The sequence below is a fragment of the Mustela lutreola genome, chromosome 16 (genome assembly GCF_030435805.1).
Source record: "Mustela lutreola isolate mMusLut2 chromosome 16, mMusLut2.pri, whole genome shotgun sequence".
NCBI classification, from domain to species: Eukaryota; Metazoa; Chordata; class Mammalia; order Carnivora; family Mustelidae; genus Mustela; species Mustela lutreola.
In genome coordinates, this window is record NC_081305.1 from 58,743,580 (window position 1) to 58,759,768 (window position 16,189).

Here is a 16,189-nt window from a genome sequence, read left to right on the forward strand (position 1 = left end):
CCACTGCATGCCAAGGCCCAGCACAGGGCTAAGCACACAGAGCAGGTGCCTTGATCAGTAACTGGAGAATGAAGAGTAAAGTCACCCAGGAAGGGTGGTGGATCTTATTCCTTCAAGACAAAAACACTCCCCCAAAACCAGCTCTGCGCTGGGGACACAGAAATGACCAAGACAGCCTTGTGCTGCCCTCCTTGGGATCACAGTCCAGTCGGGGAGCCCAAGAGTCCCCAGACAGGGATGATCCAGAGTGGAGAGGGCGGGGATATAGGATCCTAGCAGGGACATCTGAGGTCAAGGAGAGCTTCCTGGAGGAAGGGACCATTGGAGCTGAGGCCTAAAATACGTAACAAGGGGACACCGCAGAGGAGGCAGCAAGTACAGAAAGGAAGAGAGACATGGTCTAGTGGTGAGGACGGTCCACACTGCTCCCTGAAGCTAGAGCCCAGGATGCAAGGTGTCTACTGGGGATAATGCAGAAAGGTGACCAGGGCCAGGTTCTGTAAGCCTTGGGTTTGTCTGAGAGGTGCTTCCCTGGGCAAACAGGGCCTTCTCTGTGGCCAGCCCTGTGCAGGGCCCATCCCTCCAGGGGCTCCTAGCTAGCAGGAAACAAACAGAGATAAACACAGCCAGAGTGTGAGCCACGACAGAAGTCCTTGCCACAAACAGCACACACTGCCCTGTGGGGCCAGAACCATGAGTATCTCCAATCAGCAGCCACGCAAATGGAGGCTCAGGGAGGCTAACCCACTTGTCTGTTACTCAGGAAGGAAAAGGGCAGCAGGATGATGAGGAGGCGGGGAGGCCAGGGAGGTCAGGTAGGGCTTCCCAGAAAAAGAACCTTCACTCAGAAACAGAAGCTCAGAAGCAAAGAATTTCATGATGTCAGGAAGGGCCTGAGATGGGGAGGTTCTTCCTGCCCCTCACCTTGCACCTGCTACTTCCTAATCCTGTCCTCTTCCTCCTCCCAGCTCTGTCCCCTCGCTGCTCAGCCTTTAAGAGGCAGGACCAGGACGGTTATGGTCACTATTGGGCAGAAGCACCACCCAGCACAGAGCAGGGGCTCTGTGGAATCAACATGTGCTCCCCGAAGGGCTTGCCCCCGGCACCCAGGTCCAGGCCTCCACTGCCTAGCCTCCCCCCACCATGGCCTGGAGCCCACTCCTTCTGGCATTTGTCATCCCATCCCCTTCACCAGCAAGAGCTCGTCTCTGCATCTCCCAACGTGAGGGACACCACCATGGTAAAAGGTGGGGGCTCTGGGGTCCCGCAGTTCCTGGCTGTGAGATCTTGGGCACGTCACTTCCTCTCTCCCACCCAAGAGCCAGGTTGTAAAAACACTGGTATGTTAGAGACAGAAAATATTTCCTTTGTGTGTGGACAAAAAGATTTCCTGAGCACCTACTGTATGCCAGGCTCTGTGCTATGCAGTGGCCAGACAGCTCTGGGCCCTGCCCTCCTGGAGCTCAGGGTCCAGAGGGAAACACACCCATGGAACCATCAACAGGATCAAACTGGTAAACAGGGGGAAAGTGCCCTGGAGGAAAGATGCAGGGTCAGAGAATGGCTCCTGGGGTGGGGATGGGGAGCCACTTTGGATCAGGTAGTCTGACACCTGCCTGAGGAGCTATTTTTGACATTTTGGTGAAAAGCATGCTGGAAGAGGGACAAATTCAGGGATGCAGTTGCTGGGGAGCAGGCAAGGTCAGAAACAGGCTCAGGGCCCCTCATTCAGGGCTGGCCTTGCTACTGGGAGCACCAGGGACCAAGAAAGAGCTTCCAGCAGGTCTGACCTGATTCCCATCAAGCAACAGAAGATGAGGCCAGGCTGGGATCTGAACCCACCTCTGGTTGACCCTGAGGTCTGTTCTTACCCGCACTGGCAGACAAGCTGGCTGGAGACCCTTCCACAGAAACATAAATGGAAACTGCAGAGAAAAGGCACTTTGCTATGCTGGCCACAATCAAAAGGATAGACAATCACGAGTGCTGGCGAAGCTGGATGGGCTGTATACTACCGGTGGGGAAACAAGAGCTGCAACTTTGAAAAATACAGCAGAGAACTAAAAAGCAAAATGTGCAGGATGCCTGGGAGGCTCAGTCAGTTAAGCGTCTGCCTTCGGCTCAGGTTGTGATCCCAGAGTCCCGGGATCGAGCCCCACATCAGGCTCCTCGCTCAGCAGAGACACTGCTTCTCCATCTGCCCCTCCCCCAGCTAGTGCGCACGCGCTTTCTCTCCCCCCCCCCGCAAATAATATTTTAAAAAAAAAATTTTTTTAAAGATTTTATTTATTTATTTGACAGAGAGAGATCACAAGTAGATGGAGAGGCAGGCGGGGGGGGTGGGGGTGGGGGGAAGCAGGCTCCCTGCTGAGCAGAGAGCCCGATGCGGGACTCAATCCCAGGACCCTGAGACCATGACCTGAGCCGAAGGCAGCGGCTTTAACCCACTGAGCCACCTAGGCGCCCTTTTTTTAAAATTTTTTAAGAAAATAAAAATAAAAAGTGAAATAGGCACCTGCCATATGAAGCAGTGGCCCCGCTCCTCGGTCTCCACCCAAGAGAAAGGAGAACTGTACACATGCACGAAAGCTCACGCACAGAGGCGCCTGGGTGGCTCAGTGGGTTAAAGCCTCTGCCTTCAGCTCAGGTCATGATCCCAGGATCCTGGGATCGAGCCCCGCATCAGGGTCTCTGCTCCGCGGGGAGCCTGCTTCCCCCTCTCTCTCTGCCTGCCTCTCTACCTACTTGTGATCTCGGTTTGTCAAATAAATAAAATCTTAAAAAAAAAAAAAAAAAAAAAGTTTATGCACAAATGCTCATGGGGGCATTGCTGGTAATAGCCAGAAGACCCTGATGCCCCTCGATGAATGAGCAGGGTGTATCCATACAATGGAAAGCTACTTGGTAATAAAAAGGAGTTCTGCTGGGGACAGAGTGGCTGCAAAAGGGAACTGAAAGGTTCTGAGGGGATGGGGACCGGATGATGGCAAGTGGCAATGGTTGTTCGGCATGATCACAGTAAACGCCACTGGTCTCCATACTCATGACAGGTGAATGTTGTGTGATCTGTTACACTTCAAAAGAAAGGCAACTCTCCTGTGGCTTCCAATTCCCTTGGAGTAAAGGCAAAATCTTCAGGTTGCCTTCCAAGTCTTAGCCTCATCTGGCCCCCTCACTGCCTCTCTACTCTCACCCCTCTCTGCTCATTCACTGGCTTCAGACACATAGCCTCCTCACTGTTCCTTCATACAGCCAGGTACCTGTCACCTCAGGGCCTTTGCACAGGCTGTTCCCTTTATCTAAGAGGTTCCCACTCCTCCATATCTGCCTGCCTCCCTCTCCCTCATCTCCTTCAAGTTTTTGTTCATACACTGCCTCCTCAGGGGGCTCCTGGGTGGCCTATCAGTTAAGCAACTGACTCTTGGGTTTCAGCTTAGTTTATGATCTCAGGGTCGTGCCACCCAGCCCCATGTTGGGTTCTATGCTGAGCAGAGTCTGCTGAAGTTTCTCTCTCCCTCCCTCTGCCCCTTCCCAAGTTAGCTCTCGTACTTGCTCTCTCAAATAAATAAATCAATCTTAAAAAAAAATAGTCACCTCCTCAGAGAGGCCTTCCAAGACTACCTTGTTTAAACTGCAACCCTCTTAGCCACCCCTCACAACTTATCCCCTTCTCCAGCTTTACTCTGTCTATGACACTTATCAATATCCGACCCGCTATATATACTTCTTTTTTATCTTATTCACTGTTTTCTTGTCCATTTTTCTATCCCCACTGCCCAGCCCTTAAATAGAACATGAGCTCCAAGAGGGCAGGGGCTGTTCTGTTCATAGCCGTAGCCCCACCATTAGCCTGGGGCCTTGCATGGAGCAGGGACTCAGTATACGTCAGCTGAAGGAATGAAGGGCAGGGCTGAGGGCCCTGTGTTGGAGACCCTGGGTGGAGAAGCAGGCTAGCAGGAGCATGGACTGCTGAGGGCCCCATAGGCCTGGGGAAGGTATGTGGCTACGGACACAATACTGTCTAAGACACAGTTCCTCCTCTGGGACCCACATGTCCAGTCTCACACACAATCCACGGAACTACTGGCTAAGGGGCCCAGAAGCAACTGAGACCAGGAGGCTGGGCTGGGAGCATGAAGACAGGCTTTCCAGCACATCCTCACTGACTGCCATGATCCACCATAGGAATTCCAGTCCAGCCCAGCCTCTACCTCAACATCTCTTGATTCCACAAACACTGGGCACCTGCTCTGTGCTCTATGCCCAAGCTGGGCAGTGCAGGGGACAAGCGATTGACCATGACAGACCTGGTTCTGCCCTCCAAGGGCTCCCAGTCCAGGGGAAGAGACAGGCAGATGGTATAACCCAGAGTGGGCAGGGCTGGGACAGGAGAGCCCATGGTGCCATGGGAGCCCTGACCCAGTCTTAGAGGGTCAGAGAGGGCTTCCTAGAGGAGGGGACGTCTGAGATGTACAGAACCTGTAAGGATCAACCAGATAAAGAAGGAAGAACAAGATGCAAAGGCAATAAAGAGAAAGCAAGGGGCACCTGGGTGGCTCAGTCATTAAGTATCTGCCTTCATCTCAGGTCATGATCCCAGGGTCCTGGGATCAAGCCCCAAATTAGGCTTCCTGCTCCGCCAGAGGCCCGCTTCTCCCTCTCCCACTCCCCCTGCTTGTGCTCCCTCTCTCACTGTGTCTCTCTCTGTCAAATAAATAAAATCTAAAAAAAAAAAAAAAAAAAAAAAAAGAGAGAGAGAGAAAGCAAGGCACACTGCTGGCAATAAAAGAGCTTCACAGTGGGTGACACTCCTCTCACCCAGTGGTTCTCAAGCAGAGGTGATCTTGCAACTGGGACATTTAGCAGTGCTTGGGACATCTCTGAATGCCACAACTGCAAAGGGGTAAGCATGCCACTGACCTCTAGCATGCAGAGGTCACGGATGCTGCTCAACAGGCTGCCGTGCACGGGACAGCCCCCCACCACAAAGAATTAACCAATCCAAAATGTCAATAAATGCTGAGGCTGAAAAACCCTTGTCTAGCCTGAAGAAAATTCAGATCACACAAGACCTTGATCTACACAAGAATTTGTACTTTACCCTGAGGGCAAAGGAATAAGTCTTGAAAGGTTTGAAGCAGAGGTGGGACAAGAGAAAATTAGGGGGTCCCTGGAAGCCCGACAATCGGAGCAACCTGAACCCTAGCCTCTCTGATCCACCTCTCCATCCAGTAATGGACAGAAACTCAGAGCGGGGAAAAGACCTTCCTTCAATAAGACCGGGAAATCCCTGATGCCAAGGGACTGAGTGTGTTCATTCTAGAGCTAACTCAACAAATACTTCCTGAGGCTGTCCCCAGGTCAGGCCCTGGTTACAGATGCTAAAACAAGCACGTTGGGCTCTATCACACAAATCTCATCCTGGGGTCCTCCCTAGGTGCTATTTTATGCTCAAACCTCTGAGCTCTCTTGGTCCCTGGCACAGACTTTTGCCACAACCCCAGTCATTCAGGATTTTAACTCTCTACATGTCAGTCTTCTCTCCCACTCCACGGATGGCAGGGACGTGGCTGGAACCATCTTTGTGACCCATCACATGGCTGACCATCCTGTGCAACCCCTTCACTTACCACTGGAGAAATGAAGGCCCAAAGAAAGCAAGAAACTTGTCCAAGGTCACACAGAAAGTCAGCTTCATTCTTCCCTCTCAACCTGCACTCCTCTCCCCTGTACTGCCTCCCACATGTCAGTGACATCCCAGTGGGTGGGTCGACAGCACCTTGCTGTCACTCCATCCATTCCCTACACGCCTGAAAGATGGATGCCTGAACTAGTATGTTCTGCAGCTTTGGTTTAGTTGAGGCAGCAATGGAGCAGATGTCCTCAGTACCTGGGCTAACTCCCCGACAGGATTACTTTACGCTGTAAGCACACCCATCCCAGTCCTGACCACCCTGGGTCAACAATGTCTGGTCACTTCTACACGGAATGGATCCCAAACTCAACCTGGGTGACCTTCTGCAAGCGCTTTAGTCTCATTCTTCCTGGGATTCCCGTCTGTAAAGTGGGACTGTCGGCCTTCATATCCCGTGCTCTTACCCACGACGATTACCTGACTTCCCCAGAGCTGGGAAACTCCCACTTAGTCAGTCGTTGCCCACATCCCAGGCACTGCAAGGGAGACCCTAAATGCCAGTCCACTTTAGGGACGGTCTTGGAAGTCTGGAATCGCAGAGTAGAGAACCAGGGTGCTTGGGTTTAAGTCTGCGCCCCTCCGCGCCACTGTCTCCCGGCTCGAGCAAAGAGCCTGGTGGCCGCCCAGCGCGAGCGTGCAGAGGACTCGGCGTGCAACAGGGCCCCGCTCCCCGCACTGTCCGGCCTCTAGGGCTGCCCGGCCCCACCTGGGCCCGGTACTCAAGGTCCCTCTGGGCAAGGAGCCCCCACTGCACCAGGTCCCGCGAAAAGGGGCAGGACACGCCCCGTGGGAGGCCCCCCGGGTGGGGAAGAACCCCTCAGGCCCCTCTCGGCCTCCGTACCTGACCGGAGCCGCCTCCCCCGGCCGCAACCACGGCGCTGCCAGCCCCGTCCGCCTCCTGCGCCGCCGCCATCTTCCCGCTCCGGGTCCCCGCCCCCGCCGCCAGCCCCGCCCCGTCCCCGACGGCGCCAGCACGATCGCGCGAGATTTCACACTTGCCGGAGCCGCCAGCTACCGTATCCGGCAGGAGCGCATAAGCCACGCCTCTCGAGAGAGCCGCTTCCGGCTAAGAAAGAACCAGTTCGGCCACCGTACTCCGCCTCCACTCCGCCTCCTCTCCGCCGTACGTTCGTTTTCACCCAGCAGACGTTCTCCCTGCTTTGAACTTCCGGACTTTCTCGGCGGGCGTAGGAGCTTCTCAGAGGCTCCGTTCCCTTTGCTTTCTCGGGTAAATTCGCGTCTTCCATTTATGTGAGCGTTGTAGGCCATCCTGCCCGCCCAGCCGATTCTCCGAGGCCTTTCCGTTTCCGTGTTTCTTGAGCTTTCCCGGCCACCGTAACGCCTCAAAACGATCTGGTCGAAGCGCGCCCCTCCTGTGTTGACTGAACCTCTGCGGCCACCGTACCCAGACTCAGGGGCGGGCCTTTGGCCAATGTCGTAGCCTTTAGACACCTCTTCCAAAAGCAGTCCTTTCTTTTAAGTACCCTTAGGTTGGAGTTTTCCTGTGCATTCAGAATTAGTATTTCAGGGTTCTCCCAGCCGCCAGCCCTTCCCCAAGCTTTCGGGTCACCTAGTTTAGCCCGCATGCGCGTTCCGGGGCAAATTCCGCAACTCGGACTCGGCTTCAAGGGCTCTGTGAACTTCATACTTTCTCTTAGCTATGTATCTTTGTACTGTTCCAAGCCGGGACACGTGTTGCAAGACCCCTGGCCTGGGGAGGGTTGTATGGAGATAGGAAAAAATGTATCAGCGGCTGCTAAGCCTTATGTATGAATTGAGTGGAGGTGTGACCTGGGTTTAAACTCTGGTTGTGCTACTGGCCTTCTAAGTGATCCCGGATCGGGGACATACCTCTTTGGGCCTCAGTTTCCACCTCTTTTTGTTAAACGCATTTCACTCCCGCTTGTGCCCCGCCGGGGTTTTGGAAAGACCCAGTGAGATCCCGAATGTAAACAGCACCCACCCATCCAGCCCCACCTCACTCTTAGCAGGTGATCAGTATCTTGCGCTGTTATTACTGACCTTAACAGATTACCTGAAAGGGAGAGCAGGCTTCACACTAGGATTGTACAATTATTTATTTCTCATTTTATTATCTAGTCCCTCCACTTTCCTCTTGGGCCCAGCTAGGCAGTAATATCACCTCCAGGAAACCCTCCCTGGCCCCCAGGCTGTGCGAGCACCGCCTCCAGGTCTTCCCGTTCCCTGCCCATTTTCTGTCATCACTGTCAGGGACGGGTGTGGCATGTCTTGCCCTGGGTGGGGGAAGCCAAGGACTGTCCCGCCACTGCCCCAGGGGATGATTCCTAAGTGAAGGGATGAAACTTTGCAGAAGGTCGATGACCTATCTACCTCATGTTGAGGACCAACACATGGGGAAGAAGTTACCTTAGAGAATGTCTTTCCCAGTCCACTTCACTGGCAGATTATAAAAGCGGCAAGAACCAGTCTGTGAAATTGTATGCCCAGTTGGTTAAGCGTCTGCCCTCAGCTCAAATCATGATCCCAGGACAGAGGCCCTGTTTTGGCGGCCGCCCCTCTGCCCCTTCCCCACCTTGTGCTGTCGCGTGCCCGCTCTCTCAAATAAAGAAATAGAAATTTAGAAAAAATTGTAGGCCCAGTTTGTTTTTTTGTTTTTAAGATTTTATTTACGGGGCGTCTGGGAGGCTCAGTGGGTTAGAGACTCTGCCTTCATGGGGTCATGATCCCTGGGTCCTGGGATCAAGCCCTGCATCGGGCTTTCTGCTCAGTACGGATCCTGCTTCTCTTCCCCTCTCTACCTGTGATCTCTGTCTGTCAAATAAATAAATCTTTTTTTAAAAAAGATTTTATTTATTTAACAGAAAGAGAGATCACAAGCAGGCAGAGAAGCAGGCAGAGAGAGAGGGGGAAGCATGATCCCTGCTGAACAGAGAGCCCAATGTGGGGCTCTATCCCAGGACCCTGAGATCATGACCTGAGCTGAAGGCAGAGACTTAACCCACTGTGCCACCCAGGCGCCCCATAGTCCCAGTTTTTAAGTCTAGGGAAGAAATGAACGTATTGATTCAAGTCCACCAGACAAAAGGAAGACTTACTTTGTGGGCCTCTTTTTTCAAAGTACAAAATTACAGGCACCTGGGTGGCTCAGTGGGTTGTTGGGTCTCTGCCTTTGGCTCAGGTCTGACATCAGGCTCCTGGGATTGAGCCCCCCCCCCCCTCGGGCTCTCTGCTCAGCAGGGAGTCACTTCCCAGTCTCTCTCTGCCTGCCTCTCTGCCTACTTGTGATTGCTCTCTCTGTCAAATAAATGAATAAAATCTTTTTAAAAAAGGTACAAAATTACATGCACAAGCTTAAATAGAGGATCACAGAAAGCTAAGGCAAGTGAGGGGATTTAAAACATAATCTCCAAGGGAGTCTGGGTGGCTTGTTGGTTGGGCGTCTGCCTTCAATTCAGGTCATGATCCCGGGATCCTGGGATTGAGCCCCAGGTCGGGCTCCCATCTGCTTCTCCCTCTGCCTGCTGCTCCCCCTGCTTGTGCTGTCTCTCTCTCTCTGACAAATAAATAAAATCTTAAAATTTAAAAAAAAGAAACATAATGTCCATCTTCACTGAAACCCCATCTCTGCTTTCAACTCTAGATACAAAATGCTCAGGTCTGCCCTCTTCTCTCATAAATTGCGGAGTCCCGATCTGTTGGAGCATCAAGGTCTCTCGGCTAGACTGTGACCTTAGGACCGGTGCAAAGCCCTCCCTCTTGTCTGTTGAGTGACCAAATAAATTCTTCCATTTCTGCTAAGTAGCTCACAGCCACTCTGTCCTCCACTAGGGGGCGCCCAACACCAGCCAGAGGCCGCGATGGCAGGTTCTAAGGGAGGAAAGGCCTGGAGCCCTACACTTTGGAGTCCTGAGGAAAAAGGCTTGGGGGTCCAGACTCCTGAGTCTGAGGGAGAAGAGGTCTGGGGTCCCAGACTCCTGAGTTCTGGGGGAAGAGGCATCTGAGGGCCTGGCCTCTGGGGTCCTAGGGTGAGTGGGACTGGGGTGGAGGCCTGAGAAAGGAAGGAGGAATCTGGGAAGGGCACCAGGATTGGTTGGAAGCAGAACTGGCCTGGGCAGTGCTTTGGTTTGGCTTGAGTCCGTGGGAAACAAGTGGACAGAGCAGGGATTGTTCCTCTAGGGTACCCCCCTCCCCGTCACCCCCTGGGTTTGGCAGCCTCAGCTCTTCCCAGGCCCTGGGGAACTTGGGGGCATTTCCCACAGCCCCTCCCCAAGGCCCCTGTTTTCTACTAGACTCCTAGCTGCCCATCCTCAAGAACTGAGAGTGCTGAGAGGCCGTCTGGAGGTTAATGCCAAGCAAATTAGGAAAAACACAGACCCTGGATCCTCAGAGGCCAACAGCCCCACCCCTGGACTTGGGGGGTCCCAGGACCACCGTCTACTCCCTCAGAACCCAGAAGTCCAAGCCCTCAGCCCTCTACCCACCCAGCACTGATCTCTCCAACTGTACTGCCTTTTCTCTTCCTTGCACACCCTGTGCTTTTTGCCTGCGGTTCCCTACTGCCCAGATACCATTTCCCAACCACTAACCAACCAAGCCAGTCCCCGGCTCCCCTCCTCCCACCACCCAGCAACAACAGCCCCAACCACACTCCACTGCATCCCCTGGGACCAGCCCAGCCAGGTTTTCTAGGGGCCCTCCCTTATCCGAGGGGACAGCACCCGGGCCTTCATATCTTCACTTCTTTTCTGCATCCCACAAATTGCTGTCTGAAGTCATCTTCTTCCTTGGTTGTCTGGCTCATCCCTCTGCCTCCCCGCCCCTTCCCACCCCACAGCCGCTCTGGCGGTCTCCGTTGGTGGCCTCAAGACGGAACAGAGCTCCTTCCTGATCCTGAATGAGAGCTCAGATGTCACTACTGTTGCTAACAAGGGGAGAGAGCAGCTAACAAGGCACAGCACACAGCTGTAATCACCAAACCTACATGGAATCGGGCCCAGACCCAATCAATAGCTTTTTAAAGGGCCACAGAAAGCAGGACTGTCTTTCCCCCACTGCCCCCCGGCAGTGTCTCCTGGCCCTAGCAGGAGCCCAATAAATCTTGGACATGTCGGACAAGTGTATAGGAATTGTCACAGGGCATCGCTTTTGTAGACCGATCCTCTTGGGTCCCAGACCACCTGGGCTCTGATTTCCCATGCTCAGTAGTGACCTCCGGGCACCAGTCTCCCCTCTGACACAGGACCATGGAACACCTCACTAGGATGCACATTTAAAGGACTTGTCCAGGGCCTGGATATTGCCGGAGGCCACTGGAAGTTAGCTGTGTTCTGGTTTGTCATTTCAGAGGAGAAGGCCAGACCTTGGGGGAAGGGCAGTCTCTAATTTTGCTGTTACGATTATTCCTTGTTATTATTTACCTCGTTATTCCCACTGACCAAGTTAGGCCTCCATACGTCTAATGGGCACTCAATAACCATTGGATGGACAGAATCAGTCCCGCCATCTTTGTCTTAGAAAAGCAACCACATGGAATAAAATAAATGGCTTTGTATATTAATTTATTTGTAAGAAGACAGACTAGTGTTGGGAGCAGGATGCTGGCAGCTGCTGAGAAGTGGGGGTGGGTCAGAGGAGTCAAGGGGTTGTGGGGTCTGGACTCTCCCTTCCCTCCTGGCCGGGGCCCCAGCTGCTACTGGTCTCCTTTCAGCATAGAAAGTAACTGGTCACTGAAAATCCCTGCGTAAGTGCTCACAGCTGCTGTGCTTTTGGTGTATAGGTCCCTGGGGAGAAAGAACAGACACTCAGAGCGGGGAGGAGGCTGGGAGTACCCTGAGTCTAGGGGAGAAACAGACTGGAGGGCCCAGAATTATGTGTCCTGTGGGAAAAGGTGGCTGGAACCCAAACTCTTGGATCCCTAGGGAGGACGGGGCTGGGATCTCAGAATCTGGGGTTCGGGCAGGGCTGGGGGCCAGGACTCCTGGTTCCCAGAGGGGGCGGGTTGATACCTGATTTTCTCATCCATGGCGGTCAGGTATGTTTTCTCATACAGCTCCTGGGCGGCCGATCTGGCTGTCCCCCAGTAGCTATACAGTGATTCTTGTAACTGAGTGAGCAGGGCAGGGCTGGCGGCTTCATCTTGCTGGGGCACGTGGGCCCCCCTGACCTCTGCAGGGGGGGAGCGCATTAGGAGAGCTGAGGAGCCTGCTGCAGGGGGCAATGAGGCAGGGAAGGAGGGGGACAGGGGAAGGGCCAGGCAAGGACCGGACTGGGAAGATGCTTAGAGCTCATCTCATCCCCCTCACAGACCCCTCGTCTGTCCCCTGCCAAACACACTCACCACATCCCAAGACCAGGAGGATAAGAACCAGAACCAGGAGGTATCGGGTGCCCATAGCTTCAGAAGACCTGGAACGCTGAGAAGACTGTGGAGCAGGGTCGTCGGTGACCCCTAGGTCCACCCCCGGCCCCACGCGGAGTCCAGCTGCCAGTGCCTGTGCTTGGGGCTCATTGTCTAACATTTTATGATTCTCCTGATTTTCACACCTTCGTTCTAACATCCCTTAATTCCCTCGAGAAGCCTCTCGAGCCTAACCGTGTGTGCCAAGCAAGGCCCTAGGTCCCTGCTGTGAACTCAGGCGACAGCCCTGCCATTCCGCAGCCCACATGAGAGAGAAATACAATCAATGGTATTAAATGAGGAAAATGTACAGCATGTCTTCAACGAGGGGACACGCTGTGGGGTGGGGATAAGTACTCCAGACGGGGGAGGCTGTGTCGCATGTGTGGCCTGGGAAAGGCTTGGCAGAGGGTGACATCCCGCTGAGACCCAGTGGGCACGGGGATGCGCCTCATACACCTGGGGGCCCATTTCTGATGCGCCAGGCCCTGTTCTGCGTCCTTGTGCCTTCCGTTGGTCTCCACTCCCCACCGCCCTGCCCTGTGGTGACAGAAGCGCTCAGCTCAGCGATGACAGTGCCCAGAGGCCTGACTGTCTCTCCTGCAATTTGGAGATGAGGCTGAGATCCAACCCCGAGGGCCATCGGCACAGGGGGAACGGTCTAAGATTCTAAATCCTGCCCTTCCAACAGAGGAATCTAATGTTGGAACTCTGTGGGGTTTCTGACCTCATATTATCTCTGCCCCCTCCCTGCTGACCCTTCCCCATTTCCATCCTGGTCCCTCTCTTACCCGGCTCTGGCAGGCTGTCCTCACCGGCTTCCACGAGGGCAGAGAAAGCCTTTATAGCTCTTGCGGTCCACCTCCCTGTCCACAGCCACCACCCTCACTTTGTCCCTAGGCCAAAGTCCGAGCCAACAGGGCCGCTGAGGGGGCGGTGCGGGGCAGGGAGGGCAGTGACTGTCCCAGGGTCAAGCCACACGGGGCCCCCCACTCTGAAAACTCACTCCTGAGAGAGACAGGCTGGGTGGGGGGCTGTGAAGAGTTAGGGGTTCTGGGCACCCACCAGGAAAGGGGGCTGGGGTTTCCCTCACGTAGGAAGCAAAGGCAGAACTTGGAATGACAGGTGGCTGTGGGGACCCGCTGACCACATCCACACTCCAGCCTTCCCCCTCCAACCCCAAACTCGGCTGTCTGAGGTCTCCTTCCCCCCACAAGCCCGCAGGGGTGGGTTTCAGCGCTAGGAGAAGTGAGTGCTCCCCCTGCCTCCTTCTCCTCAGCCCCCCCGCCCCCCCTCCGTCCCTCCCTGGCCAGGTGTCACGTCCTCTACTCTTGAACTGTTGGGGGGGGCCACAGTGGGAAGGGACTGGGTCAGGGACACAAGAGAAGTATTTCTTTATTGTGGCGGCAGCAGAAACTTTAATTCTAGTCCCCGTCCCCACAGAGAAGCCGGGGGCACAGGCTGTGGGCCCGGTTCAGAAGGCTGTCTTTGGAGCTGTGGAGCCAGGCCCGGGAGCGGATGCTCAGGTCCTTCAGGTGGTCGTCGTAGTAGGTCTTCACAAAGCCCTGGAAGGCCTCCGGTCCCCTGCAGGAGAGGGGACATAACAGCTGAGACCCCATCCACCCCCAAGACTTCCGCTGTCCCATTCAGCCCTCCTCCTTCAGACCTAGGAGTGCCTGCTCTCGACTCTTACTCTCCACTCTTCTCAGACCCAGAGGTCACAGGCTTATTCCACTTAGAACCCCAGAGTTCTGGCCCTGCCCCTCCTCCCTCTGACCCAGGTTCTCCTTCTAACCTAGGGGTCCAGACTCTCAGCCCCTCCTTCCTCAGACCCAGAGGTCCAAGCCTCCGGCCTCTCCTCGCTCAGACCTAAGAGTCCAGACCCTCAGCTTCTCCTCCATCAGACCCAGGGGTCCAGGCCCCTAGCATCTCCTCCGTCAGACACAGGAGTCCTGTCCCCAGCCCCTCCTCCCTCAGACCGGAGAGTCCACCCACCCCCAAAGCACAGGGGCACACACTCACCAGAACCACTGCCACTTCTCTCTGGTCCTGGTCACCAGCACCTTCACCTTGTCAGGCAGCAGGCTCCAAGAACCACTCGCTAGCCCTGGTTGGGGGCTTGGGGATTCTGTGGGCACCGCTTGCTGGTGGGCTAGGCGGGAGCAGAGGGCCACATGGGTGGGCTGGGACCTGAGAATTCTTCCTCCTGCTTTCCCCTCTGTGCTCACCATCACTGTCCCCCCCTGGTGGCCCGAGGGCAGCCCCTTGACACCCGTCACTGCTGCCTCTCACCCTCTGTGCCTGCGGCCCCTTCAGTCACCCCTCTATCTGCCTGTGGTGTCCCCCTCAGTTTTGTAACCCCCCCTTGGCCCCACCCCTCTTCTGATGCCTCCTTTACTACCTGAGCTTGCTGCCCCCCCTCAGGTCTCCCACAACCCCCATACTGTCTGAACCACCTCTGCAGACAGCAGAGGGAGAACACAGGAAGACTGTCCACCCCCAAGGATGGAGGCTGGTAGGACTGTGTTGTTTGTTCCTCCCCAGGGGGCCAGGGGTCCTGCCTTGGATCGCACTTGACCTCCTCAGACACACCTGCCTGTCCAGCACTCTCGCACCTGCTGCGCAAAGCGTCACCTACAGATCCCAGCCTTCATGCAGACACACACGATCATGCACATACAGAGGCACCCATAGGACCTGTGAGGTTCTTTAGTCAATGATCGAACCTCTTCTGTACTCAGTTTTCCCTTCTGCAGAATGGGATAATGAGAGGCCCTACCTCAGGGATCCTGGGAGAACTCAGAGTTAACCACACATGAGGCAATTGGGAGGACGCCTTGCACACTGGAGTGTTAAAATTTTACATGCACGTGCAGAATGCAGACAGTTCACATACCAACACATAGACACCCTCATGTCATCTACACACTCATAACTTCTGCATGAAAACGTGTGCACGCAAACCTACATAGGTATGTTCGCCGGCATGCGCATTTACCGTGACGTTCTATTCTTGTGCAAATACCCACACCAAGGCACGACCCGTACCCCGGTCATTTGCACCAGCCCCACGTGCACACCTCTCACGCGGCCACCAGAAACGCACAGCCATCTGCACACGATGAAACACACAAGCTCCCTACGGCGCGTCTGCTAGCCTGCACACCCCGCACACCCCTGCATCCACACCTCCTCACCCACAACACAGGCCAGGACCAGAACACAGAAGCTGAAGGAGGGCAGGGCCTGGGGCCTGAGTCCAGGAGGCAACATTTCTGGGGGCTCTTGTTCCTCTGTTCCTCTTCCGTGCTCAGCTCTCCTGGCCAGGGGAGGGGGAGGCTGTGCTGCAGGGCAGAGAGCAGAGCCCTCCCCTGGCTGCCTCCCCACGCCCCTTGGCAGGGACTTCAGAGACAGGGGCCCAGGTGACAGTGACAAGCGGAGGCCTTACCCACCCCTGCTGGCCTCCCTCCTTCCTACCCTTCTAGGACTCTGGCCTGACAGGGGAAGACGGAAGGCTCTGTGGCCTCCTACAGTGACTGGTGTTCAAATCCTCGGTCCACCTCACCTGCTGGCCCCTATCTCTGGCCTCAGTTCCCTCCTCTGAAAAAGGGGCCTATAATCCTACTAGAGGCAGGATTTTGACTAAATGAAGTGATAGAAGGAAATGTCTTAATGAGAACCCTGGTCATGGTGGGGCTTACAGATCATGGCTGTTTATGATGATTTTCTTTCCTTTTTTTTTTTTTTTTTAAGATTTTATTTATTTATTTGTCAGATAGAGAGCATAAGCAGGCAAAGTGGTAGGCAGAGGCAGAGAGAGAAGCAGGCTTCCCACTGAGCAAGGAGCCCTCTGTGGGACTCTATCTCAGGATAGAGATCATGACCTGAACCGAAGGCAAAGGCTTAACCCACTGAGCCACCCAGCTGCCCCAGGATCCTGTATTTTTATGCGATGAATAGGACAACTGCAACTTGGCCACAGCCTGAACAACTTATCTGATAGTCCCCCCACCCCAACCTTTTGTATTAATTATTTGTTAGAGAGAGAGAGAGCACGTGAGAGCGCCAGCATGGGCAGGGGCAGGGGCAGAGGCAGAGGGAGAAGCCGACTCCCC

At 54.7% G+C, this 16,189-nt stretch overlaps 3 protein-coding genes across 3 annotated transcripts in view; all 3 read right to left on the reverse strand.

Annotated features, from left to right (window-relative positions):
• CLPTM1 (CLPTM1 regulator of GABA type A receptor forward trafficking) overlaps positions 1 to 6,667 on the reverse strand; it is a 29,981-nt gene extending 23,314 nt beyond the window's left edge. The window contains exon 1 of the mRNA XM_059152194.1: positions 6,537 to 6,667. Coding sequence (XP_059008177.1) covers positions 6,537 to 6,608 — 72 coding nt within the window. The 5' untranslated portion in view covers positions 6,609 to 6,667. The remainder of the gene's footprint in view (positions 1 to 6,536) is intronic.
• A 4,555-nt stretch (positions 6,668 to 11,222) lies between these two features.
• Positions 11,223 to 12,952, reverse strand: APOC2 (apolipoprotein C2). The gene is made up of 4 exons (XM_059152223.1): positions 12,866 to 12,952; positions 12,015 to 12,099; positions 11,683 to 11,842; positions 11,223 to 11,457 (listed from the first exon to the last, which is right to left on the reverse strand). The coding sequence occupies exons 2-4, from the start codon at positions 12,067 to 12,069 to the stop codon at positions 11,367 to 11,369; spliced, it is 306 nt and encodes a 101-aa protein (XP_059008206.1). The 5' UTR covers positions 12,070 to 12,099; positions 12,866 to 12,952; the 3' UTR covers positions 11,223 to 11,366.
• Positions 12,953 to 13,444: 492 nt separating this feature from the next.
• On the reverse strand, positions 13,445 to 15,469 carry APOC4 (apolipoprotein C4). The gene is made up of 3 exons (XM_059152221.1): positions 15,272 to 15,469; positions 14,097 to 14,226; positions 13,445 to 13,658 (listed from the first exon to the last, which is right to left on the reverse strand). The coding sequence occupies exons 1-3, from the start codon at positions 15,345 to 15,347 to the stop codon at positions 13,499 to 13,501; spliced, it is 366 nt and encodes a 121-aa protein (XP_059008204.1). The 5' UTR covers positions 15,348 to 15,469; the 3' UTR covers positions 13,445 to 13,498.
• Positions 15,470 to 16,189: the final 720 nt, after the last annotated feature.

Bases quoted from the DNA above. Each gene is read 5' to 3' on its own strand.
- APOC2 (XM_059152223.1), bottom strand. From the start codon at position 12,069: ATGGGCACCCGATACCTCCTGGTTCTGGTTCTTATCCTCCTGGTCTTG. The intron at 11,843-12,014 runs GTGAGTGTGTTT...CCCCCCCTGCAG, and splicing joins CCTCCTGGTCTTGGGATGTG to AGGTCAGGGGGGCCCACGTG. The intron at 11,458-11,682 runs GTATCAACCCGC...CTTTCTCCCCAG, and splicing joins GCCATGGATGAGAAAATCAG to GGACCTATACACCAAAAGCA.
- APOC4 (XM_059152221.1), bottom strand. From the start codon at position 15,347: ATGTTGCCTCCTGGACTCAGGCCCCAGGCCCTGCCCTCCTTCAGCTTC. The intron at 14,227-15,271 runs GTGAGGAGGTGT...GCTCCCGCCTAG, and splicing joins GGTCCTGGCCTGTGTTGTGG to CCCACCAGCAAGCGGTGCCC. The intron at 13,659-14,096 runs GTGAGTGTGTGC...CCTCTCCTGCAG, and splicing joins GAGAAGTGGCAGTGGTTCTG to GGGACCGGAGGCCTTCCAGG.